At 45.7% G+C, this 27402-nt stretch overlaps 1 protein-coding gene across 1 annotated transcript in view; it reads right to left on the bottom strand.

Annotated features, from left to right (window-relative positions):
* The window catches only part of ABLIM1 (actin binding LIM protein 1), a 186493-nt gene extending 167319 nt beyond the window's left edge, over positions 1-19174 (bottom strand). Inside the window, exon 1 of the mRNA XM_060099208.1 lies at positions 19021-19174. Coding sequence (XP_059955191.1) covers positions 19021-19036 — 16 coding nt within the window. The 5' untranslated portion in view covers positions 19037-19174. The remainder of the gene's footprint in view (positions 1-19020) is intronic.
* Positions 19175-27402: the final 8228 nt, after the last annotated feature.

Genomic DNA, 27402 nt, shown 5'->3' with positions numbered 1-27402 from the left:
CCGTTGCGGAGCACAGGCTCTGGACACGCAGGCTCAGCGGCCATGGCTCACGGGCCCAGCCGCTCCGCAGCATGTGGGATCTTCCCGGACCGGGGCATGAACCCGTGTCCCCTGCATCGGCAGGCGGACTCTCAACCACTGCGCCACCAGGGAAGCCCTCCTCCTCCCTTTCTTTATGCTCGAATGGTACTAGTATTGAGCCTAGGAATCGAGCAACTCAGGTGTTTAAATAAATGCACAGAGTGCTTAATTTGCAGTTTACCTAAAAGTCCGTTTCCTGCTGTGGCAAGTGGTAGTTACGGAAAGCTACCCCCTGTTACCATGTCCAAAATGATCCTTCTCTTGAATTGGCTTCCATGACCTAATTTCCTTATACCATGTTAGCCTGGTGGTCAGGATTACTGCTCGGCACAAAGCACACGGCCGCCTTGGCACAAACACTCCCGGCAGGCAGTAGGACGGCTCTGTTCTAGCGTCCGGCCACTGGTGGCTTTCCGCTTGTAACAGATCCCAATACCTGACTTGCCTTTTCTGAGGCAACGCAGTCTTGTCTCTGCTATTCCTCCAAATATAAAAGACACCGTCACCAATGGGTCAGCTGGGATCCTGATTATAGCAACAGCCCAGGCTTTAATCCAGTTAATCTGATTCCCCCAAGGCAAAGAGGTACTAGGATTATAATAATTCAGCCAGGAAATTTCCTCCGTGTAAATCATATGATGCTCTTGCCCTGCTGTGCGTGCTACACCGGCCTTCTGCGTAGGAAGGTTAATCTTAGAAAGGGATTTACCAGCAGTTCGGTGTCTTCTCCTCCTGCTTCTAAAAGAGTGTCTCCCTTGACACACCGTTTGGTTGAGATGACTCACTGAGACCACTCCCTTCTTTGGCCTCCCCTAGCCCTTCTCGGACAGCACGTAGTCATTTAACTTTGGAGCACAGTCACTGCTAGAAAGCCACACCGCTGCCCCCGAACAGTAACTCGAAAGGACCCTGCAGGAGACCTGACTCCCTGCCCTGCCTCTCCTGACACGAGCCTCCACTTCCCCGAGACCATACAGAAGGGCTAAGAGGGGCTTCCCTGGTGGCGCGGTGGTTAAGAATCCGCCTGCCAATGCAGGGGACACGGGTTCGAGCCGTGGTCCGGGAAGATCCCACATGCCGCGGAGCAGCTAAGCCCGTGCGCCACAACTACTGAGCCCGTGTGCCGCAACTACTGAAGCCCACGTGCCTAAAGCCTGTGCTCCACAACGAGAGAAGCCACCACGATGAGAAGCCCGCACACCGCAACTGGAGAAAAGCCCGTGCACAGCAACGAAGACCAAACACAGCCAAAAATAAATAATAAATAAATTTATTAAAAAAAAAAAAAAAAGAAGGGCTAAGAATGCCTCACAGGTTGAAGTGGGGACAACATGAGGTCATCTCCTCGTGGGCGAGCGCCCACAGCACCGGCCTGGCACACAGATGCCCGAGTCATCTGAATGTTGGGAAAGGCTGTCACTAGCCCTGATGAGCAGGAATTTCTCAAGTTTAACAACAATACCTTCTGAAATGTGATACAGCCTTTGAAAGTCACCCAGGGATCTCAAATTGTCCCTGCCCCAGCAATTCGACTTAGAAATGGATCAAGTCAAACACTCGGGCTGTGGCTGCAGCCTGAACCCTGCTGGCAGACCACCAAGAGAGAGGGCCACAGTCTAACAGCATTTAGGCCTAGGGTCCTGGGATGGGGTTTCACTTAGGCCTGGTGGCACCACCATTACCTTCTCCCTGCTAATTCCAAATCCAGACACATGAGAGGGGTTTAAAAAAAACAAAAAACCAAGATGTTAATTGTAGTGTCCTTGTGAGGTACACACTGAAGTCTGCTAACAGCACAGGAAGCTTCCCAGCTGCCTTTAACTTTTTTTTTTTTTTTTTTTGCTTCTACTTACTGCCCAGGACACACTGGGAATTACTAACTAGTTAAAAACAGCACTTAAGACAAACTAATGAAAATTGTTAATATGTGTATGGTACTTCACAATTTACAAAAGGTGTTCAAATATAATATCTCCCTTGATCCCATCAACCTCAGATCTACCTCACTGAGCATTAGCAATGTTAAGGACCTTCCCCCCAAGAGTGGTGAGCCGGTAGGGCTCTTGCCTGCTGCAGAGAGCTGGCCTTGCACAGCTCTGCCCAACTGGGCGCTCAGTGACTTCACCTTAGTAGCCTGAAATCAGTCACGGGGCGGGTATTTACACCACGGAAATTGGCAAACTTTACCAATCAGGGCTTTGCCCTGTGCCCGCTCCCACAGACGGTTGTGACACATTTACTAGCACACCACTGTGCCCGAGGTCACCTGCTGGTAAACAGCAACATGAGGCTTTTAATTCAGCTGGTAGTAAATTTCAGAAACGAGACTTTGAACCCTTTCTGAAGTGGCCCTCCCACTCGCACTCTGTGAATAAACACGCACAGTCACCTTCCCCTGGGTCTCTCCAGCGACCGCAGGCCTATGGGGAAGATGAAAGCAAAGGACTTGAGTTCACAGTCTTCAACGTGCAGAATCAGACATGATCTTACAAACGCTGGAACTACACTTTAGGTATTTCAGCTCCTTTCAGAACTTCAGTTCTGGCTTGTTCAAGCTTTCTGTATGACATAACTGTGCCCCGTGTTACCTCTGCAAGAAAAGGCAAGCACACATCATCTATACTTGTCACCTTGCCAGGTATTTTCCTAGTCATCCAGGCGACAGAGAGCCTGACCCTGGGTGGTTCGACCGTTCTCTCATTTAACTTCAGGGATTCATCTGCTGGAGTGGGGGAAAAGAGATTATTTCCTCAAGTTTAGCAAAGTTCAGACTTAGTGAAGTCTATCACTGGAAAAGAAAAAATATGTTTCAAGTTCAACATGCAACCAGTGGGGGAAGCAGACAGAGACATTACATAAATGTCTCCATTAAAACTCCTAAAGGCAACCTTCCAACGCTTGGGAAATAACTTCTTACCAACAAGAGTCAACAAATACTGACCACATAAGAGCTGCTGTGTGTCCTGTGTTGTTCCAGGCCCTATGGGGAACTCTGGAGACAGACCTCCCGTGCCCTACCCAGTTCTGTGCACAGCACACAGGAGGCTCTCCCTGGGGAGCTGGTCAATGCTGAGAGAAAACCACTAGGGAGCTGTCCTGGGAGGTTGAAGACTGTAGGAGAGGCACAGACGATAGGCTAGGACTTCTGCAGGGAGAAGCATGCAGTAGGTTGGGATGAATAGCTGGAGAAAGTTCCAGGGAGGAAGGCGTGGGATTTGAGACCGTGGTATGGGAAGAATGTAAATGGTGACAAGGGGAGGACAGTTCCGGGAGCAGGGACAGCGTGAGGCAGGGCCTGGAGGCGGGAGAGCTATGGTCAGTCGGGCAGCCCTCGGACCCAGACGCTTCTGGGCAAGAGCAACGCAAGGCGAAAGCGGCAGCGTTTCTCCCGTGACACTTGTGTAAGTCCCAGATCCTGCCCTCAAAGAGTTTACACTTTTATGAGGGTAGGTTAGATGGAAGGAGGTGGAGGAAAGGCTAAACAGACAGATAAGGAGATAGAGAGAGATGGAGAGAGAGACAGAGAGAGAGAGAAGGAATATGAATGGGAATAAAAGGTACAGAGTAAATCGTGTGCTGAAATAAAAGTGTAAAATGAGGAGAGAGAAACCAAAAAAATTTTCAAGAAGGAAGCATCCTTCCAGCTGGGCCTTTAAGGCAGGGTAGGAGGGCAGGATTTAAATGAGTAGGAAGGAAGAGGAAGGCATCTTAGATGAGGGAGGGGTGGGATGGGGTATATCTGGGGACCGTCAGGACACCTGGTTTGGCTGAAGCACACAGTGCGCAAAGGGCAACGTGGAATAGAAGGCAGTGAACAAAGTTTGACCTGCGCATCCTTGAAGGACAAGCTAAGGCACAGACTCTAAAGGTTCCTTATCTCCCCCAGGTGGAGGTCTTGAGATGAGTGATATAATCAGAGTATAGTTGGCCTATTTCTTAGGAGCTGAGTTAGGACTGTTTTTCAGCTCACAGTGCAGGCAAATTGGGAGCCACGCACTATGACATGATGGCTTTCAGCGAGGGGTCCCCTCCAGCGGTGAGATGGTCACAGTCCTGATTCCGGTCAGACAGACCTGGTGCAAATCCGGGCTCCACTCCTCTTAGCCCTGTGATCATGAAACAGGTTACTTTTCTTCCCTAAGCCTCAATTTCCTCTTCTGTAAAATGGGGATAAAACCTATTCTGACACTTACAAGGATAAATGTATGTAAGGTGCTCAGCACTTTTCCTGAAAGATAATGAGTGTTCACCAAATGGAAGCTATGATGGTTCCCATGGTGTTTCAGTGTGGGGATACGGTGAACTGTAGTTTCAGGTCCTTGATCACAAATAAATGACCATGTGCTCCGCCTGAAACACAAATACGTTGAATTTCCAGCTCTGCTGTCTTCTGTGACTTTTAGCAATGGACACCTACTCTTCTGCTGGGTAACACCCAGTGAATGTTCAGTGCACCCAATGAATCTTACAGTTTTCGGTGTCATCATTTCAGTTTAACCCGTAAGGCTCTAAAGAGCAGATTTTGTTTTATCAGCATATAGTTCACACATCCTAAAATTTACCCATTTAAAGTGTACAATTCAATGTTTTTAGGTATATTCACAGAATTGTGTGACCATCACCACAAGTGGTAATTCTGGTATTTTTTACATTTTTATCACCCCCAAAAGAGACCCCACACCCATGAGCAGTCATGCCTCCATCCCTCCCCTGCTCAGCCCTGGGCAACCACTAATCTATTTTCTGTCTCTATCGATTTTAAGTAGCAGGTTTGACGAGTGTCCGTTAGTCTCAGCTTCTCAACATCTGCAGAGCAATCAGAAGGAACAACTGTATACACACACATGGGGATTTACCTCTACACATCTCACACCTTACTAATGCATGGAATCCTCCCCACTAAGGTGTATATTTGTTTTTCACCAACACATCCCAACCTGACAGATGTCCTCATTACCACTTCAGTTCTGCTGCCCTCGTGAAAAAGAGCCCATCAGAACTAAAAAAAAAAAAACTGGATGAGACACCATCAGACCCAGTTCACGTCTCATGTGGGAGGTTTTCACAAACACGACTTGCCTAGAGGTATGTCAATGCTGGAGATGTGCCAGAAAATTAGAAACAAGAGGATATGCCTCTGAGTAATTGGTCCCTCAACAAGTAGGGAGCTAGGAGGGGTTTAGGGGGCAGTTGGGAAGAATGCACAGGGTCTGTCTTCAAATAGTGTGGGCTTTTGACTCATGTTCAATCCCTTTGCTACAGAGCAACCAGAATGATCTTTTAAGGGCATTATTTGAGTAGATCATACCACCAACTAAGGCCTCTAAGTAGCTTCTGCCACATTATCCAAGGACCCTATGGGAGCCCACGGAGCCTGCCCACCTCCCTGGTCTGTTCTCATGTCCTCTCCACATCGCTCCCAAGCTCCAGTTCCTGATGCTTCAAGATCTCCACATGCCCCTTCCCTTCCAGAGGGCTCGTCCCCCTGGTATTTGCAAGGCTGGCTCCTCCTCTTCTGGTCTCACCCGAAAGCAGCTCTCACATCTACCCTTGAGAGCTCTTCCGGGACCACCCAAGTCAATTCGGGTTCCCTGCTTCCCTTCTACCCCCATCTCTGTTTGCTTGCTTTATACTTACCACAATCTAAACATTCTGTTTCCTTCTTTTCTGTCTTCTTCACTACAAGGTTACTGCCACTGTATTCCCAGGGTCTAGCACAGTTCCTGGCACAAGGTCTATGCTCTGTAGATGTATGTTCAGCGTGTTCATTCACTTAACACTAGCCTGATTTTCTGTCTCTTTTCCACAGAAACAGCCTTTGGGTGAAACTGAAAGTTGGTTAAATGCCTTGGGGTCACCAATCGGATGTTATCAATTAGGTAATGTTGATGATGTCAATAAACTCAACTAATGACATAATGACTAAGACTTGCTTAAATTTCTGACTCAGAAAAAAAACAAAAGCTGAAGGAATGAGCTTACTGGTGGACCAGTTTCAAATCAACTCTGGCTAAGCTTCTCTCTGACTGAGAAGCACACGAAGGAGTACCACTCCCAGTTGAACTGACCTGGGGCCAGGAGCAGAGGTGGCACCAGAGCCTTGGAAAATGGAAACGCAGTGGTCCCAGAGCAGGACGTCACATGATGATGGGGAGGAACCAGCAGGGGCTGCTGCAGCGTGGGCGGGCAGTTTCCTCGGCAAGAATCCTGGGCACACCTGGCTTCCGGCCTCAAACTTTTTTTTTTTTTTTTTTTGCGGTACGCAGGCCTCCCACCACTGCGGCCTCTCCCGTTGCGGAGCACAGGCTCCGGTTGTGCAGGCCCAGCGGCCATGGCTCATGGGCCCAGCCGCTCCGCAGCACGTGGGATCCTCCCGGACTGGGGCACGAACCCGTGTCCCCTGCATCGGCAGGCGGACTCTCAACCACTGCGCCACCAGGGAAGCCCCAGCCTCAAACATTTTAAAACAACCATTCTTATAAGGTCCACATGTTCCTGCACCAAATCTTTATCAGCCATCTCATTTCATTCCACAGCAGAAAGATGAACTAGTATCATCAGCTTGCTTGACCAGGGGACGTGGGTTTCAAGAACCCAGTCAGTAGAGCTCCTTGGTGACGTTCTATCACAGGACAGTAGGAGCGACTGGCCACAGGAAACCACTCGCGTGGTCCTGGAGCAGGGTGGCATGACAAAAGTTTCCAAGGTCTTGCTGTGCTTGAGGTGAACTGGGAAGACACTGGCCAGCAGAAATGGGTGGCTCCTTAACTCACCTGTCTAGCTCTGTTTACCTGCCCGGGTGCTGAAACTAATCTGATCACTGAACTCCATCCCAATGAAAACGCTGTCCCACCAATTTTACTCAGTCCAGAGGTACAGTGAAAACAATAGCTGCAAAAGCAAACAATTACTGAGCTCTTGCTAGGTTATTTTAAATGTCTTATAGTATTGATTCAACCCTCACAACAACCCTGTGAAGTTGGTACAACTGATATCCTTCTTTTCTGATGAGGAAACCGAGGCACAGGCGGGGTTAAGTGACTTGCCTGAGGTCGCACAATTAGTAACAGTGGAGCTGGGATTTTCACCCAGGCAGTCTGGCTGCAAAGCTCCCGCTCATACATGCTACTCGTTTCCAGGCAAACCTATAACATCCCGAAGGCTTTGGGGATAATCATACAAAGTTAGCAAGGTAAATGGAACAACTGTACCACAAGGGACAAATGAGAAAGAGATGAACACATACAGGGAAGGGTTTCACAAGTTCAGGCTCCGAACATGTCCCTCCTGAAAATCCCAGCCGAAGGCAGTTTGACTGCCTCTCCATCCAGCTACAAATTTAATTATTCTCACCACCTATATTTTCGTTTTATTTTCTCTGCAAGGGATCTTGGGTCATTCCCTTTGGCTCTGGGTTGTGCACCTACCCTGCTATTTAAATAAACTTTACAGATCAACAGACGTTCGAGCAACGTTTTTGAGCTTTTTATACAAGTTATGTCATTGAAATGAATCCTGACAATAAAGATATGAAGAGGGTAGTACGGGTTTTCTCCCATATGTTTTAATTTTTATCAAAGTTTAAGAAACTAAGAAGGCTTCTATGCATAAAAACCACATATACTGGGCTTCCCTGGTGGCGCAGTGGTTGAGAGTCCACCTGCCGATGTAGGGGACACGGGTTCGTGCCCCGGTCCGGGAAGATCCCACATGCCGCGGAGCGGCTGGGCCCGTGAGCCATGGCTGCTGAGCCTGCGCGTCCGGAGCCTGTGCTCCGCAACGGGAGAGGCCACAACAGTGAGAGGCCCGCATACCGCAAAAAAAACAAAAACAAAACCAAAACACATATACTTATAATGCACGATGGCAACTGCCTGCCTCACCTCTCCTCCCACCTCTCCACCTTCACTCCTCTGTGCTCACCATAAGCAGACGCGTTCAACTTTTGGTGTTTTTCCTGGTCTTCATCGCTCTGTTTCTTAGTCTTAAGAAATTCTTACTGCTACTCTTATTGCTACATTCTCATACCAACTCAGTCACTACTTATTAACATCTTGTTCTTACTAATATGGCTAAACCACATTTTCAATTAACTGTGGTCAGCGTTTACACTTTGAGAATGTAATTATCGTTCGACTAGAACCTGCAGTGCAATCTGTGAATACAGCCCCTTTCTTGTACAACTTTTTTTTTTCTCCTAGATGTCATCATTTCCTTTTCTCCCACTAGCCTGGTTTCTGATGAACAATCCATCATGTTTATTTTTATTTTTTTAACGGTTTTTGTTGTAGATCTAACCAATAATTCTTTCCAGAGCTCAAACTTATCAAACCTCCACACCCAGAGAGAAAAGTGGGTGTTCTCAGTGCTATTTTCACTGAAGAAAAAATCAAATCTCACACAGGGGAAGAGCTTGGCTCCACGTCCTCTGGAGACATGATTCATCTGATACTAACCCCAGCATTCACTGCCTGGCAGCGCTGCCTCTGGGGAAAGAAGATGTGCAGGCTGTGGCTGCACAACTCCAGAGGGGGCCGCTCCCCCGCAGGAGAATGAGAACGGGGCCCTGGAGGGAGGTGACACACAGATCCTGTAAAGAAAGGGAGCCTTCCCACCTCAAATACTGCTCCTCATGGTCTTGCCCTGCACTGGCTCCCCACCCCTGGTAGTATCGTATGGGACACTCTCTGTCTTTGTAGGTTGCCGCTCTCTGTCTGGCCTTGTTTGTTTGATTCATGTTTAGCACCTGGCTTCTCTGCCTACCTATTAAGCAAAGCCACCATATCAGCGCCACCTCACCGTGGTCCCTGGGCTCTCATGTTAAGCATGGCCTTTCCCTAGGGGTCTCTCCATCACGGCCACACCTTCCAACGGCAAGAAGCCACTCTGGTGCTGTTGTTTCATAGTCCAAGCTCTTTTTGAGCCCTGTTGCATCTTGCAGGGGTGCCTCCAACTCAAGATAGGGGTGATGGCAGACACACCCAGAACCCAAAGAAAGGTTATGCTTTTCCTGCTGCACGGGAGGCTTGTTATGACAACTCACCTCTCAGACATTCCAAGAGAGGGGTGAACTCTCTCCTAAGCCCCTACGTTATAATATTTCTTGAAATACTCTGATATGTCAAAACTGAATGCTATATAGCACATGGTGCCCAACCAATGGAGGAGAAGAGATGTTGCACCGATGATGGGTGACGTGGTACCTGACAGACTGCCCAAGCCCTGAACTTGTTCTACTCTCCCTGGTTGTGATGCAAAAACAAGGGGACCAGGCGAGCAGACAGGTGATGTGGAATCATAGGGGGAAATTCTTCTAAATGAAAAAGTCATTCCAGAAATATCAGGCTTAGATGCTAATGAGGCCTGAATGGGGGTTTCCTTTGGCCTTTCTGCTGAAATTCAACCACGTAGCATTTTACTCTGAATTTAACAGCTGGGTCAGTCCTTAATTGACCCAAAAGATGACAAGCACCCCAAAAGAGGACATCAAATTCTGGCCAACTTCTGTTTAGGATAAAATGATCACTAAAAGATTCCAAAATTATTCTGTCAAAACTTCTCCAGTTGCAAGTCAAGAAATCCAGCTTAACCAAAATGACCAAAACGTACATATTAAAGCACAGTTGTAAGTGTCCAGGATAGAAACATGGTTGCCCAAGAAAGTACCTTGTTCTGTTTCCATCCAATAAAACTTTAGTTAGTGTAGATGTTCTAAACCAATGGTTTTCAAACTTCAGGTCTTGACCCAGTGAAACAGGATATCGGTTCAATGGATCACGACCAGCTTAGTTAAAAAAAATAGGAGAGGCTAGAAAAGAGCAGAGAGTAAAGGTTAAGTATTGCTTCATGTGACTTTTTCTGTAGCCATTTATATGCATAAGCGCACAAGTCTTGAGTCTTGATGTGTCAAAATGGATTTCTTACTGTGAGTAGGTTTGCTGAGCCCTGTGTTAAGCCCCAGACCACAACCGGAAGGCCCCTTGGCTGAGTCCTGCCCGCAGACATGTTTTGTTTGGCCTACACAAAGAGTTTTTTGAAGAGAAAGTTGAATCATTTGCCAACATTTAAGCATCTGGAGATTTTACATAAAAACCCCTATTTCTAGTCACTCTTGGAAATTGGAAGGCCTGGTCACGTGGCCTACATGCCTCCATTCCTAGTTTCGTGGGAACCAGGATAGAGCAACAGAGTGGCTTTTCGCTGTAGAGGGGTCCCTGCTGTCCAGTTTGTCCTAATCTCCATTCATTTAGGTCACCTGCCTGATTCTTGGAGGCATCTGTATGTATAGCCTTTGGTTCTAACCATCCTCAACTCAACCTGACCTGCAAAGCCCTCCACGTACCCTTCCTCCCGTTCACTGCAGTCGCGTGACCAATAGTAGTTCCTGCCAAACTCAGCTGGCTGCGTTTCCTCCATGGCTTCTGTTTTGACAATTGGAAACCTTTCTCTCATTTCCCCTTTATTCACTTGTTGCACTCCTGTTCAACCTTCAAAGCCTCGCTTGCCATGACCTCCCAGGAGAATTAATCACTCCCTGCACTGCAGCCCCATATTACTTTGAGTTCTCTGCTGCATACATTTCACATTATATCATAATCACTTCTGTGTTTACGTTCCTTGCTAGAATGTGAGTGCTTTCAGGTCAAGAACTACATTATTTGTTTCTATACCTAGACAGCTCATCTCTTATTAGGTTCTGAATAAACATTTAAACAAGGATAACCACCTCCCGCACCCATACGCATCCTTCATCCACTTGTTAGTTCGTTCAACATTCACTGAGCACTTACTATGGAGCAGACACTGTATACTGAGTACGAATTGAATTAAACACCATCCCTAACAGGAAGAAATTAACAGAACCCTTCAAGGTCAATCTTAAATGCTTCCTTTTCTGATTCATTTGAAACACTAACTCTTCCTTCCTTTGAACCCCAAGAGAATACCATTTATACCCCTTCTGATCACCTTGTGTTGCCTCTCTTTTCAATCAGCACCCCTCCCCACAATGGCTAATTCATTAACCTACTGAAGGTAGGACCTTTTCAGTGTATCAGGTTACCCCCGAAATGCCTTGTGGAGAGTAGACCTCAGTAAATTTGTGATGCGCTCAAGAAGCCCGTTGCTATGGTTCATTGCTTCAGGCTGGGCTCTTCACACATGGCAGGACTGGCAGCGTCTTCCAGTTGAGCAGGAACTGCACCACTGAACCCAGTCCAGCAGATACCATTCCCACTGTCGGCCCTAAAAAAGTTCCTCGATGGCTGTCCAGACAGGGCTCCCATGAGTGACACACAGCAATCCAGCAGACACTCATCTAGCTCCACGTGTCACTTAGGGGACCCTCCACGGACCTGGGAACCCGCAGCTCCTGCCATTTTTCTGAGGGGTACTCAGCCCTCTCTCTCATTTCCCATCAGATACTCCACGGTGAAATAACCGTGCTACCTTTTTCTACCATTCTCTATTTGTCTTAATTTTTCTTAAGTTTCTCCCTGCACAATGTTTCAAATAGCATTGTGAATACAGACTGTTAAACAATCAATGTTGTTGAATGACAAGACAGAATCCAGACATCTAGAATACAGACCAATATAGTGGAGGTGGGTGAAATGCTCCAGGTTTTAATACTATGTTTTAGCTCCTCAAAGACTATCCTGGCTCCTTTGAAACTATCTTTTACAAAAGATTCCAAAAAGGTGTATGAACCCCAGTAAAAATGTTCACCTAACCCTTCTAGAACTAGGAATGATGGTTACAGAGTGGCACTCCTGTGCCTTGACTCCCTGCCTTCCCCAAGTCAAGCTGAACGCCAACTCACTCCCAGGGAAAGGCACCTTGTAACTTCCTCCCATGCCCACTCTCTGCCCATCCAGTGTCATATACTAACAGCAGTTTCCTGGCCACTCAGATCTCCCAGAAGGTCTTTTTTTTTTTTTTTTTTTTAATGAACTATAGCTTTATTCTACGACGCAGGAGAGTCAGAGTGAGAACAATGCTCTTGGCCTTCTCTTTGCTGTCTGCATTGTAAGCAAGATAAATTAGCAAAAGAGAATGGAGAGGCTACTTATATAAAAGTTCTCACTTCTCTGCCTGGAAGGCTGATCATTTTACCCACAGAAACCATGGATTACCTAGACAGTGTCAGAGTATGGTCCCCGGACCACAAGCGTCAACATCACCTGGGAATTGCTAGAAATGCAAAACCCCAGGCCCTTCCTCAGACTTACTGAATCAGAACTCTGGGAGCAGGACCTAGAAATCCCTGTTCTTACAAGCCTTCCAGGTGGTTCTGATGCCTGCTAACAGTTGAGAACCACTGCCCTAGATATAGCAATTTCCCTGGAAGTCTTAAGAAAACCAGCATCTTCACAGTTAAGTCCAAGTATTCAAATAAGTCAGCCTATTGGATTGCAATGGGACACAGAAACTCAACCCTGGGGCCCCTCAGGGCACACTGGACCATAATAGCATTAATCATGTCAGTGTGAACGCAAATACAACGTTTCAGAGAAAAGAGGTCATGCATACAAATATTCACCCTCCCCACCGTTAACAAAATTTGCCCTTGAATACACAGCCCCTGCCAGTTTGGGATAAACATACCTCTCGGTATGAGTCACCATCACACCAACACACAATGAAATAGGAAGCTGGGCTGGTTTCCACTGTGGTGTGCCCAGATCAGGCTCAACCACAATGGGAAGAAATCCTGCACCACTCACCCATCACTGAACCTTCTGAAAGGTCCTCTGACTCTCTAATGCTGGCCCAGGAAAATACTCAGCATTTCGGCTTTGGCATACGAGATGCAAACACTATGAGGGCCCTCCTGCTTGCCTCCCGGGAGCTGTGAATATGATGATGACACAGAGGAGCCACCTCCTCACAGAGGATCGGTGCACAAGATTTTGCTCTTGGTAGGGTGAGTCTCACTGAGGATGTCTTTTCTGCAGGACTTTGGAAAGTCAAGTTCTTGTCCTTTAAAAAAGGGTTTCTCCTAAATACCCATCGACAGATGAATGGATAAAGAAGACCACCCATCTCAGTGGCCCAACCAGCTGAGGTGTTCTCAAGAGCGGGTAAATTTAAGCCAATGTGTTCCTTCTCTCAGATTTCTTTCCACATTCAGCCTGAAGTCTAATTGTGGAAACAAAGTCTTTTTTTTTCTCTCTGGATAAACATTTTTAGACATCAGTGAGTAGGTGGCACAGGGCAGGGATTTGTTGTGATTTTTTTTTTGTTTTTTAATGTGAAGTTCTTTCCCTTAGCGTTAGAAATGCCACCACCCAGACAGCCCTTCGGTTGTGAAGAAAACCAGAGCAGAGCCGTACTTCCTAGTGAGAGTAGTACTATTTCATTTATAAAACAGTAAGAGAAATCCACACTTGGTTTTTTTATCCTCTCGAGTGGAATATGATGACAAAACTCCAACTCCTCTCCCTCCAAAGATTCAAAGTTCACAACTGAGTTGTGTGCATAAGTCACAGATCAAGACAATGTATTCTGAAGCTTAGAGCATCGTGGTGTCTCCTTAAATCAATAGTTTCCCTTTAGACCTTACTTAGGAAATATCCCTGTCATTGGTGTCCCTTGAAAAACTTGGGGCTTTTCAAGTTAAGGAAAAATGAAGAACCTAGACAATGCCAGGCACAGGTAGGGGTGGGGTATGAAGCATCAACCTGGGAAGCAGGGTTGGAAAACTGAATCTAAGAGAAGCTATTTTACACCAACACGGGGCCTGGAAGGCAACTTGGATGGATAATGAATTATTATACTGCAGAGAATGATCTGTTCTCAGACTTCCCCAAGGATGGAACAGAAATGGGTTTTGATTACCTTAGGCAGTGTGCACGCACCTGAGTGGGTAGTGTTTGTGTGGGTGTGGGTTTTGGAAGGAGTGGGATGGGGGGGGAAGAACAGATACCATTAGAGGCAACAACACATGGCAACTCTAAAGGTTGTTTGATAAGACAACATATGAAGTCAACAACTCCTTAGGGAGAGACAGACACTCTTCCTTAAGTCATACAGGTGATGATTATATTGTTGTATAATTTCTCTGGTGTTTACTTAAGTGTTCAGAGTAACTCTAGAAGAACATACAGAAGGGACGGGCCTTTGTAAAGCACTGTTAGGAAGCAGAACTTGAGTTAGGTCTTGGGCAGATACAGAAAAGGAGACTATATATATTTCTTACCAGGACAAGATGGGCAGAATGACCCAGGATGGAGAAGGAAGATACCACCATGATTATTCAAATAGGAAAAGTGGGGGGGAGGTACCATAAGTACAGTTAGCACAGATTCTGGAGCCAGAGAGGCCTGGGTAGAAAATCAGCTCTTCTACTTTCTAGCTAAGTGATCCCTGGCAAGTTTCTAAACTCCTGTGAGCCTCCTCTCCCTCATCTATTAAAGGGGAGGAGTACCACTGACCTGGATGGTTTCATAGATTAGAGACAATGTACGTAAAGCTTTCAACACAGAGTAGTATAGTATATTTTCGATAACTGGCAGATTTAATAGTAACATTAAAAACAAAAACAGAACCTAGTGGCAGGGCAGGAATAAAGATGCAGACGTTGAGAACCGACTTGAGGACACAGGGAGGGTAGGGGGGCTGGGATGTAGTGAGAGAGTAGCATTGACATATATACACGACCAAATGTAAAATAGATAGCTAGTGGGAAGCAGCCGCATAGCACAGGGAGATCAGCTCAGTGCTTTGTGACCACCTAGAGGGGTGGGATAGGGAGGGTGGGAGGGAGGGAGATGCAAGAGGGAAGAGATATGGGAATGTATCTATATGTATAACTGATTCACTTTGTTCTAAAGCAGAAACTAACACACCATTGTAAAGCGCTTATACTCCAATAAAGACGTAAATAAATAAATAAAAGCACACACACAAAAAACAAGATTGTCTTAGATAGCGGTGGGGAGGAGGTAATTTCAGGACTTGGGGAGAATCCTCAATGATTAGCAGGAAGCCTTGAACTTTACCTCGTCACTCATTTAGGTTTCTGAGCTGGAAATATGATGACATCAGCATCCTAAGAGGATTACTTTGGTGCCAGTCTGTAGGACACACCTGAGACCCAGTACACCACTGTTCTCAGAAGTTGCTAAGAAACAAGATTGCTCCGTGTGTGTGTGTGTGTTTGTGTGTGTGTGTCTCATATACCTGAATGTCAGGTGGAGGATGAACGTCTCTCCACTGAGGGTGAACTAGAATGAGTTTCACTGGGTTCTGCTCTACCTTAAAAGCAAGTTGGGGGACTTCCCTGGTGGCGCAGTGGTTAAGAATCTGCCTGCCAATGCAGGGGACACGGGTTCGATCCCTGGTCCGGGAAGATCCCACAGGCCGTGGAGCAACTAAGCCCGTGCGCCACAACTACTGAGCCCACGTGCCACAACTACTGAAGCCCATGCGCCTAGAGCCCGTGCTCCACAACAAGAGAAGACACCACAATGAGAAGCCCGCGCACCACAACGAAGAAAAAGTAGCCTCCGCTCGCCGCAACTAGAGAAAGTCCACGTGCAGCCGTGAAGACCCAACGCAGCCAAAATAAATAAATAAATTTATTTAAAAAATAAATAAAAGCAAGTTGGGTCATCTAACAGTGACAGAAAACTTCTGAGAAACAAAATAAACAAAAAATGATGTGCTCAAATGTAGAACTCTGTTTTCCTTGATGTGACTCCCTCGCTGCTAAATTTTTATCCTTTTACATGATTTCCAAACCATAAGCCCCCCCTTATTATTTAAATAAATGAGTGTTTATACAACGTAATCTCTAGTATTTGCTTATTCTTGTTTTCTCTAACAAAAAGGAATAATAAATCCCTTTTGTGTTCATTTTTTAAACTTGTACTAGAACACACATAAGCTAGACAATTACAGTTTTTAAATGAGTAGAGTGGGCTCTGGAATTGAGGTTGATGAAAGTGTATTCAGAAAGACAGATACTGAGTGATAAACCCACAAAAGCTCTCCTGCTTCTTTGTTACAGGACACAGCAAGGGTAAGACGCCATTGAACGCGTCAGAGAAATAACCATTTCATCAAGATTCCCAGATCAATAAGTCTCTGCAACTGGAAATGGGTGGGCACCTGGTTAGGAGAAGAGAAGAGAATGAGGGTCAAAGCATGTTGGCAAATGTCATTCCACACCTGTAGAGGTGTGATCTACCAGCATGCTTTCTTTCCAGTCAGCGTCAATCCCAAGCCGAGAGATACATGGAAACTTTACCTAGGAGAGAAAATGGTGGTGCAAATCAGTGTGAGCTAAACCATCTCTAAGAGGTGAGCAACAGGGAATCTATGTCACTCCTTCAGAGGGCTTCCCATGTGCCTCAGGATGGATGCTGCCGTGATCCAAGCTCGCTCAAGGCTGATTCGTGTCAGCTCCAGGAGAAAGGAAGAAGCTAGGCCTCTCTGGCAGCAAGAGAAAATGGAGAGGACTAGAAAGATCTCAGAATCAAGAAGACACAGGTTCTGCATCCAGCTCTGACAACAGGCCAACCTGTTTCAACTGTGAGAATCTACGATGGGCAGGCACCAAGCTATGAACTGGAAGATTAAAGATAGAGACACAGGGCTGCTTCTGAGAGGCTCGCTGTCTAGTGACGGAGCCAATGGGTGTCCACACACTTTAGTAAATGCAGACACTGAGCCATGTTCCGCTTTGATGGAACACAGAGGATGAGCGCTTGGTCCAATTACCCGCTGTGTGATTTTGAGCAATTCACCTACCCTTTCTGAAGCCCAGTTTTCTCACTCTAGGATGAATGTCTGACTACGTGCTTTGCTGTGCCCTTCTCGCTTTAAAAGCTATAATGAAATTCCTTTCTTTCCACGGAAGCGCTTGTGTACCCACCAAAAACCCTGCCTTCCCCTGCTGTTGGCTGAGGTCAATGCAATCAGGAAGCTGGGAGACAGAAGTGGAGACTGACACAGACCTCAAAATAAAAAAGGAACAGCCTTTAATCAGTGGCTAAGGGCTAAGATAATACTAGTATGTGACCTCTCGGTGCCCTGTCCAAAGTGTTCCCGTCAGAAAGTGGCTACTGACTTGTAAAGCAAATGTGAACCCAGGCAACCCGAGCTTTGGGAAGTCTGCAATGGCTTAAAAAGAGCTGCTATTCGGGGACCACTGATCTATAATACATTCACCACATACAGCAAGTCTGGAGCTTCCATGGACCCCTGGGGGATGGAATCGGGAAGTGGCTTTTACAATCCCCTTTCCCATCACTCATAAATTACTCCTGTTGGGGAAAAGAACTCAAATCCATTAGCAACAGAGATCAGAGCCAGGTTGTTTCTCTCCTCTGTGGGAGAGGTAAAAATGAAGAGACCTGACCTTGATTAAATGTCACCATCTTTACCTGTTACTCTGAGGGTTCCCGGTACCACCCCAAAAAGAGAGGAAACATTATTAGAAGCACCTATATTTGCACCAAATCATTTCACTCAATTACCCCTTAGTCCATGAAAAACCAAAGCTAAACAACGTGATTTATGAAAGATACACAGGAGCAGAATGGATAGAGAAGAAGCTGTTTCTCTTTGTCCTAAGGTGTGGTCTTAACACACTTAGCTGTCACGATCCTATTTCTCCATCCACCCATTAGCATAATAAACCTGAACTGAGTTTCCAGCAATAGGGATCAATTTGAGTTCAGCACGTTCACCTAATATTTATTCCCTGTAGGGGCTTTACGAGAAAGTAGATAAAGATAAATCGCTGAAATGTTCAAGACAGCCCCCAAAGAGCAGACATCTGTGTTTATGGAGAAAAGTACATCCACAGTCAGAAAATGTGGTAGAATAAATCCAAGCTTACCAAAAAAGCAAAATTAAACGGTGGTTACTCACACTATCAAATCATGTTGTAAAGGTACTGAAGACATATTAAGGGAAAAAAAATCAAGTCACAGAAAATGATCAAAGAATGATCCTTTTTAAATACTATCTATCTATCTATCTATCTGTCTATCTCTCATCTATCTATCTTATTCCTGTCTAGAAGGTCTAAAAGGATGCACAGTAACTATTAACAATTTTGCCTCAAGAGAGAAAGGGGAGTTGAGGTGTACAGGGTAGGGGCAAGGAGATTTCATCTTTCATAGTCTCCTGTGACATTTCACTTTTCTTAACGTTAAGACATATTTATATATTACTTGGATAATTAAAATCAAACACTGTGGTGCCCTTTTATATTTCCCAGATAAACAAACTATTTAAACTACAATTCAATTCTGAAAGATTTAACTTCCATTTCAGGACCACGCCCAGTGCATAAATACTGCACACCTGTGCAGAGCATGATTGCCCTCTCCCTTTTTACTTTCTTCTTAAGACATAATCTGCCACCTTTGACATGTTAAGCATCCTTTAAGGTGTTTGGAGTTTTGATTAGGGATGCCACTGAAATGACAGGTTATTAGAGAGGCACACCTGGAACCTTTAAGACAGCCCGCTTCGAACTTCCAGCCAGTCCAGCTAGGCTTGGGCAGATGCCAACACAGCACAGACGTGGTAGAAGGGTCCTTTCATTACACATCTTCATTAATTTATTGATTTGGGTGGGGGTAAGTGAGGAAGAACGGAGGCTAGGATGAGGGCAGGAAGGCAAGGCTCAAACACAACCAAAAATTCAAAATGCAATGTCAGGCAAAAGAGACGCGCGCCCGGGAGCTCGGCTGTGCAAACACTCCAGAAATAGGATGTGCTTCTGACGACGCCGTGGCTAAATGAAAGGTTCTTGATGAAGTAAGTCTCCCTTCTGTGGAAACCCGGACATCACAATACAGATTCTCACACCAGGAACATGTCTGCCCGGCTTTCCATTGATCATCCCCCATTAGGTGGCCGAGCCCTGAAGCACCAGTCCAACTTCTGCAACCATGCACAGTGATCGATATTTATAATTACCTTTCTCCTTCACCATGGCAACCAGGGCCTTTGGCGAGCAGCGCCGAAGGAAACAGGAACAAAGTCTAGGAGTGGGAGCGCCCCTGGGCAGGCAGATCGGCTGTGGCAGAGGCAGCGAGGAAGAGCCGGGGCATCCACTTGCCAAGTCCGGGGCTTCTTTCTAAAATCCCGCCCCCCTCCCGTCTGGAAGGCCGAGCGAGCTCCGGTGCCCGCCCCAGCGATCGCTGCCGAGTGGTGGCCGCGCCCTGCTGCGGGGGGGCCGGGGGGGGACGCTGCCCTTCGGCCTCAGCCACTCACTACAGCTGCTGCTGTAACAAATGCAAAATTCCAGTGTCCTAATCTCTGGTCACTGACACCACGTAGCATTCCTCGAGCCGGGAAAATGGGCATCAAAATGCTCTGGAGCCCTGGCCCCCTCCCGGGGTCTGATAAATGATTGCCAGAAGAGGGGGGCCGAGGGGCAAGCCAGGGACTGTTCCAATAAGGAAAACTAGTCAATTGTTAGCTTATTAGCCTCCTATTACTGCTGCTGTCAATTCAGCTTCTTTCAGACCAACTGAATAAATAAAATTAGCCTTGGCAGCTCATGCAGCTCAATATCAAAAAAACAAACAACCCAATCCAAAAATGGGCAGAAGACCTAAACAGACATTTCTCCAAAGAAGATATACAGATGGCCAGCAAACACATGAAAGGATGCTCAACATCACTAATCATTAGAGAAATGCAAATCAAAACCACAATGAGGTATCACCTCACACCAGTCAGAATGGGCATCAACAAAAAATCTACGAACAATAAATGCTGGAGAGGGTGTGGGGAAAAGGGAACCCTCTTGCACTGTTGGTGGGAATGTAAATTGATACAGCCACTATGGAGAACAGTATGGAGGTTCCTTAAAAAACTAAAAATAGAACTACCATATGACCCAGCAATCCCACTACTGGGCATATACCCTGAGAAAACCATAATTCAAAAAGAGTCATGTACCACAGTGTTCATTGCAGCTCTATTTACAATAGCCAGGACATGGAAGCAACCTAAGTGTCCATTGACAGATGAATGGATAAAGATGTGGCACATACATACAATGGAATATTACTCAGCCATAAAAAGAAACGAAATTGAGTCATTTGTAGTGAGGTGGATGGACCTAGAGTCTGTCATACAGAGTGAAGTAAGTCAGAACGAGAAAAACAAATACTGTATGGTAACACATATATATGGAATCTAAAAAAAAAAAAAAGGTTCTGAAGGACCTAGGGGCAGGACAGGAATAAAGAAGCAGACGTAGAGAAGGGACTTGAGGACATGGGGAGGAGGAAGGGTAAGCTGGGACGAAGTGAGAGAGTGGCATGGACATATATACACTACCAAATGTAGAATAGATAGCTAGTGGGAAGCAGCTGCATAGCACAGGGAGATCAGCTCGGTGCTTTGTGACCAGCTAGACGGGTGGGGTAGGGAGGGTAGGAAGGAGATGCAAGAGGGAGGGGATATGGGGATATATGTATTCATATAGCTGATTCACTCTGTTATACAGCAGAAACTAACACACCATTGTAAAGCAATTATACTCCAGTAAAGATGTTAAAAAAAAAAAGTGAAAGGGTAACCTTTCTATTTTTATTGTAGAAATTGCAATTTAAATCTATGCACGTAAACTTGTGTTAAATTCCTACCCCCCCAAATAAATAAATAAATAAAATTAGCCTTGGTAGAAAAATAATGCTAGTGGTTCCTTCAAGTTCATTTTCTTCAACTTTTAAGGTCCTGGAGGCTTAGTTATAATGAAAAATGAATAATGACATATGATTTGTGATTTGCCCTGCTGCTCCCCGACCCCATTCCTGAAATGGGAGGAGCGGGGGACCGACCTGACAATGAGAGGGAACCTGGGAAGAGGCTCTTTCAGGATTCAATTCCTCATCCAGGATTAAATTCAGGATCAAAGTAAAAATCTGAGTTATCAGGTAGGATTCTGACTTCCCCCTTCTCCCTGCTTTAGAGTTTTCTAGACAAGCCCCTCTTGGGTTGTGTATATATGAGGGAGGAACCCTCCCAGCCACAAAGTGAAGGGTAGTCACCCCTGCACCGCTCACCAGCCTAAGCCTGATCCGGCAGTGACAGTGAAACCTGACAAGTGACAAGTCTTTTGATTTCTGACCCGCAGGAGCACACGTTGGTCTCACGGGAGCAGGTGACTTCCGGGGGTGGGGTGGAGGCTGGGGTCACTAAGCCGACGCCCACCCCATTCCAGCACCTGTGTCCGAAACCCAGATCGTTAGCTTGCTCTCCCCACCATGTGGGAGAGGTGTGATGAGCAAGAGACACAAAGGCAGATGCCGTGGCTCGGAGACAACCCGCCCTGCAGAACCAGAACGCACAGCCAGGATTCTACTGTTTTACTGCAAATATTTGTACCGTGTTGGGTCTAAGAGGGCTGGGGTAACAGAAAGGAATGAAGTCAATCAACATGCCTCATCTTTGCCTCCGAGGTTGTTTATAGCTGAAATGACGCTGGGTGGGGCTGGTTTTCTGCCGGGTAACAGTGGCAGAGCTCAAGCAGCTGTGACATTCCTACATCTGTGATTCAGGGCTTTACTATTAATAGCCTGGGTATCTCTGCCTGTAAGAAAGGGCTAATAAGGCCCCTCCAACCCATGGGTCGTCATTTCTATGACACAAACTTCTCCCACGGTCCTCCCTGCCCCCACTGCAGCCCCATAGGGTCATGTTTTTCCTAAGTCAGCAGCCAGCTGGAGTGTAAGCACTATAGAGCCTTTAAGCGGCTTCTCTAACTTCCATTCATAAATAAGAACCAAGCATGAGAGCAGCACGACCTCAGGTCGAGAGGGATGGGCAGGGCTCAAGAGCAGGAGGGGACAAGACCTTTCTATCCCCGAAAGTTCACGGCTAGCACTGCACAGTCTACTTCTCCCATCCCTAACACCCTCAGAGCCTGCAAGGAGATGCGGACAAGCAAAATTAAACTCAGAGAACTGGAATTTGTTTGGTGCTGTGAGCCTAGCAGGTGAATTTATTTTATTATATTTTTGCTGCATAAATAGATTAGCCCCTCACTGAGGCACTCCCTCTCTCACCCTCTCTCTCTCCCTTCCTGCCCCACACCCCATGGAATGTGACACTAAAACACCATTGTGTTTCTAGTCCAAACCAAATCATACATAAATATTATGGATACTGTAAATGCAATTAGTTCAATTTCTCTTCTATTCAGGGTGACCATTTTTAATCCTGAGATTTCAGTTTATTAACCAAACTGATTTATTAACAGCTCTGAACCTACCTGTATACCTTTGTGGATAAACTGCACAGAAACCCTGGTTGAGGAAGGCTCACTGGCTGCTTTGGAGACTACGCCAGCAGGGTAACAGCTGGTGCCTATTCATTTCCAGAGAAGTCTTTTCCAAAGGAAAATACTACATAGTGGTTCAGAGAGATTGCCCCCCTCCTGTGTTTTCCATGGAAAGAATTTTCCTGTACCACAGTCAAAGTGAATGAGTCACCAGCATTTAGTTGCTAAACAACAGTCATATAAGCTAAAGTCCCCCCAACAGTCAGACACTGCTACTTTAGGATAAAAGCATTCACTCTGCACTTTTAAGATAACCCAAGAGGGTATTACCAAAGTTATTTTTGGAATGTGGCAGAGTAAAACCAAATTGTTTTTGTCTCTGGCCTCAGGGCCAAATAATTAAGAGCTCTGGGAACAGAAGCAAAGCATAGATATTTTCTACTTTACAGTTAAAGCTACAAGAAGTGCAGCAAAATAAATGAAGGAAAAAATAAAAAATGTACAGTTCATAAGACAGCAGGACTTTTTATTCTTATTTCTAGAGAAGATTTCCAAAGAACTTATCTCAATCTCATTCCACTCAGATGAGATAAGACTTCATAATACAGACACCAACCCGTGGGTTCATTTGTTGTTTTATTCCCCCAAACTGACTCACTGCCGCCTTGTCATTCACTCACAAAATGAAGCCAGGGTTGTCCACAAGTGACCAAAGGACAGAAACCATTTTGTTGGAGAGAAAAGCTTTGTGAGCACACAGCCACTCTTGGCAAAAAATCAAGAGTACATCACTTCCAAAGAAGCCATGCCAATTAAGAGGGAAATGGGAAAACCAGAAAACAAGTAACCTGATGGAGTCCACATCCTCACTGCTCTCTCCTACAGAGCCCTGGATTGCCTATGGCCTGTGCATCCACAGGGCAGGAATTTCAGGACCCCTCCATGGCCACCGATCCCTCAACACCTTTGGACTCATTGGCAGAAGAGGGCTCAAAATTCTCTCTAGCAGAATCCAGCTGAAGGAAAACTTGAGAATGAGTCTGTTATTTGCTTTCCATTTAATGTTTACATCTATCAACCTCACTGCAGACATTTATGGGTCATCTATGGTACATCAGGTACTGGGCTGGCAATACCAAAACAGGAAGAGAGAAATCACTGCTCTGGAGTTGCTTACCATCTAGTGGAGGATATGCTCACACACAAAAACTCTCAACCCAATTAGGAAGGTGGTAAGGCCAAAGTGGGGGACTTCCCTGGTGGTGCAATGGCTAAGAATCCACCTGCCAATGCAGGGGACACGGGTTCGATCCCTGGTCCGGGAAGATTCCACATGCCATGAAGCAACTAAACCCATGAGCCACAACTACTGAGCCCACGTGCTACAACTACTGAAGCCCAGGCGCCTAGAGCCCATTCTCCGCAACAAGAGAAGCCACTGCAATGAGAAGCCCGCGCACTGCAACAAAGAGTAGCCCCAGCTCGCCGCAACTAGAGAAAGCCCGCACACAGCAACGAAGACCCAACGTGGCCAAAAAAAAAAAAAAAAAAAGACAGAAGTGGGTGCACAGGGTGCAGAGCAGTACTGAGCACAACCTGGGGAGTCAGGAGAGGCTTCTAGGAGGAGTAAAGAAGTAAGAGAGGGCTGCCAAATGAAGAAAGGGGGAAAGATCATTCCATGGCCTCCTCATGGGACAAGAAGGTATCAAGCTCACTGTTCAAGGGGAATGGGGAGAGGTTCAAACTCAGGCCAGGGTGGCAGGTCATGGAGGGGTCTGAATGCCACACTAAGGACAATGGACATTAGAAGTGATGTGATGAGAGTCTCAAACCTGAGCTACCTATTTCTTTACCAATTAAGTTCCAAAGACTTTGGGTGCATTTCAAAGTCTGCCATGATGTGTTTCCAACCATACTGCCTCCTTCCTCCAAAATGGATTGTGTTGGTGTGTGCATGTCCCGTGTTTAGCAGACATGCCCAGAAAGTGTCTATGTTTATTAGTGTACTTAAATATTTCCCTGAGAAATAGAATAAAATGACAGCCAGGCACATCCCACACATAGCATTTTAAGTAGCACAAAGCATTTGGGATTGGCTTATCCTCCTGTAGTAATGGCTTCATGTCCACAATGAGGCTGTGAGCTCCATGAAGGGAAGGAGGTTTTCATGCTTTGCTAGACTCCAAGAGTGCAGCCTGCAGACCTCCAGGGATAAAAAAATACGAGGGGTGCTTTAAATGCATACACCTGGTCCCATCCAAGGTCTGATGATTCAGATTTTCTGGGATGAGGCTTGAGCTGCACCACCTCCTTAAGTGATGAAGGACCACTGACTGGCCTAGCACATTGGCCTGCATCACAGGAAGTAAATGAACATGAAATTTACAAACACAGCTATAGCCCATGCTGCTACATCTACAAAACAGCCTCCATCTTCTCAGTTGGCTGAAATAACAATCATCCTGACATTTACTGCAATCTTCATGAAAATTTATTAGTAGTGATGATTCCAAAGTCTCCTACAGTCTGACACAAACTCCTAAATGTCTGATCCCTCTTGATCCCACTCCCACGTTTTCAACGGAGAATTCTTAGGATTTTTTCCATGTGAATCTCACAGAATCAATGCCCAGCAAACTTGTTTTCCATGCGTTCTTCAAGTAGAATTATTTTACGTTTGTATCCAAAACTTCCCCGTGGTCCTTCTCAGAAGCCAGTTCTGAGTTTGGACCTAAACAATAGGTTGCAGCTTGGGAAAAATTACTAAGGTATATTTAAAGCTCTCTATAAATAATCCACTAAAGATATAAACTGCAGAGGGAGCACAAAACAAGCTTTTTTCCTGAAAGTGTACTGGAACCTATTACTGGAATTCAAAGGATCTTTTGATAGTACAGAGAGTTTCATGAATTTTAGCCTAATTTCAGGCACATGAGAAGTTCACAAGAAGTCCAGAAATACCTTTGAATTACTTGGGAAAAAAGGCCTTTTTTTCCCCCTAACAATTTACTATTGGCTTTATCTTTTCCCCTAATATTTTCTAGGTAGAAATACAGTTATTGGGAAAGAAAAACGGTCATTTCCTATCATCTGGAGCTGTGATGCCTTTCCTAGCAACACCCCCTTCTTGCTGGTACTTAATGTCACCAGTGCTCTGAATTTTACTACACTGCAATGAAGGATTTATATGTCTATTTTTGCAAAAGATTGTGGGCTCTCTGAGGGAAGGGATCACATGTGAATATCTGTATTCACATAGTGATAGGCACAGAGTAGGAATGTGATATTTGATGAATTCTAAGGAATAAATGTCACTGGCTTACCATAGTAAGTCAAAATGCTAAGTATTCATTTTTATATCAAAAAGGCTGATTTAAAAATCTTACTCAAGTAAATTAAAAGTAAATTCAGTCTCTTATATATAAATCAATTTAGTGGTTGCTTGAAAGTATTTGCCAAGATGCAAACCAATAACTCATCATGGGGAGAAATGAGTTGAAAGGAACTTAACCAGGTAGCATTTTACAAAGTCTCCTTAATAACTAATCGTAAGTACCACTTTTGTCGCCATTTACAGAGTGCTTATTATGTGTCAGCTACCAGTCTACTCTCTTTACATTCATTTATCACCTCATTTAATCCTCCTAACAACTGGATAAGATAACATTATTATCTTTACACTTGAGGGAAGAGGCTTGTCAGAATCCAAACCCATGGGCCCTCCCTTTGCTTTGTTGGGTCTTTTGCTTTGTTGGGTCTTTTGCTTTGCTGGGTCTTCATTCCACAGAGGTCATGAAAGAGTCTCCCTTCCCCTGTTCCCAACTACACACACACACACACACACACACACACACACACACACACACACACACACACATTTTTTGAGTCAAGATGCACTCAATGTACATCAACTTCTTTGGCATTTACAGAAGACTTGACACAATGGAAATGATGTTCCATTTTGCCTTGTCCGTATAAAATGATCTTCTCTCCTGATACCTTATCCTTCATTGGCTCTTGGACTTCTTATGATAGGACCTGCCAGGTGAATCTCATCCCCTTAGCCTGCTGGGCTCATCCTTGGCTGGACAGAGGAAGATGGTTTGCCCAGATCCACATTCTCGAGTCTTTTAAGTTGCAATTCAATCATCTACCCTGTCTAATCATCCTCAAGGAATAGCATTCCTGTGGTCTACATAGAGAGACAACTAAAAAAAATGTATGGGGGGTGGTCACAGAATTTTTGCAAAGTTGACAAAGACTCCATGTGCCCCCTTCACTCTAATTAGGCCCTGGCGCACTCCCAGAAAATAACCTCTCTCACATTCTCCTGGGACATTTCAGCCATCGTCTGAGGGACAGGCCAGATAAAGCATGCAAAGTGCATGGCCATTAGTGTATGTTCTGCCACAGGAAAAACAGCACTGTCACCCAACACACGTCTGAGAGCTGAGTTCCTCCAGCTCTCAGGACAAAGAGACAAGGGACCATGCAACCAACCCTCTGGTTTGTGAAAAACTATAACTTGTATGAAAAAAAAATAGGCATTAGCTTCACATTGAGATGAAAACTAAAGTCCTAAGGCAGACTTGTCCAAGGTTACACAATTACTTGGAAATGGCCAAAACCCCTGGGGTCTTACCTGCTACCTGTGGTTATTTTGTCATGCTAACCGGCCACACAGGCAACCTGATCAAACAGCCAGGATTTGAGTCCCAGCTCTGCCACAGGCTCAGGGACCTCGGGCATGTTATTTTCTCTCTGGGTTTCAGCAGTCTCATCTGTGAACGGTAGTAACATGCTCCACTTGTGAGGTTGTGGTGAGGACAGGGCTGGCTTCCTGGGTGTGCGACCTGGGAAGCTGTGTAGGAACCTGTGCTCAGATGGGCCCTCCATTTGGTTTAATGCTCTGCTCTTGTTATATTGAGATTTGTAAGAATTTTATCTTTGAGCTTGTGTTTTATAAGTGAGGTTGGATGGGATAATGGAGCCTGCGTGTGCGCAGACAAGAGAGGTGCAGGACGTGTGTCTGCCATTCCTGCTGCTCCCTTCACAGGTGGTAT

Source organism: Mesoplodon densirostris, chromosome 1 (genome assembly GCF_025265405.1).
Source record: "Mesoplodon densirostris isolate mMesDen1 chromosome 1, mMesDen1 primary haplotype, whole genome shotgun sequence".
Taxonomy (NCBI): Eukaryota; Metazoa; Chordata; class Mammalia; order Artiodactyla; family Ziphiidae; genus Mesoplodon; species Mesoplodon densirostris.
This window is presented reverse-complemented; position numbering and strand designations above follow the sequence as displayed.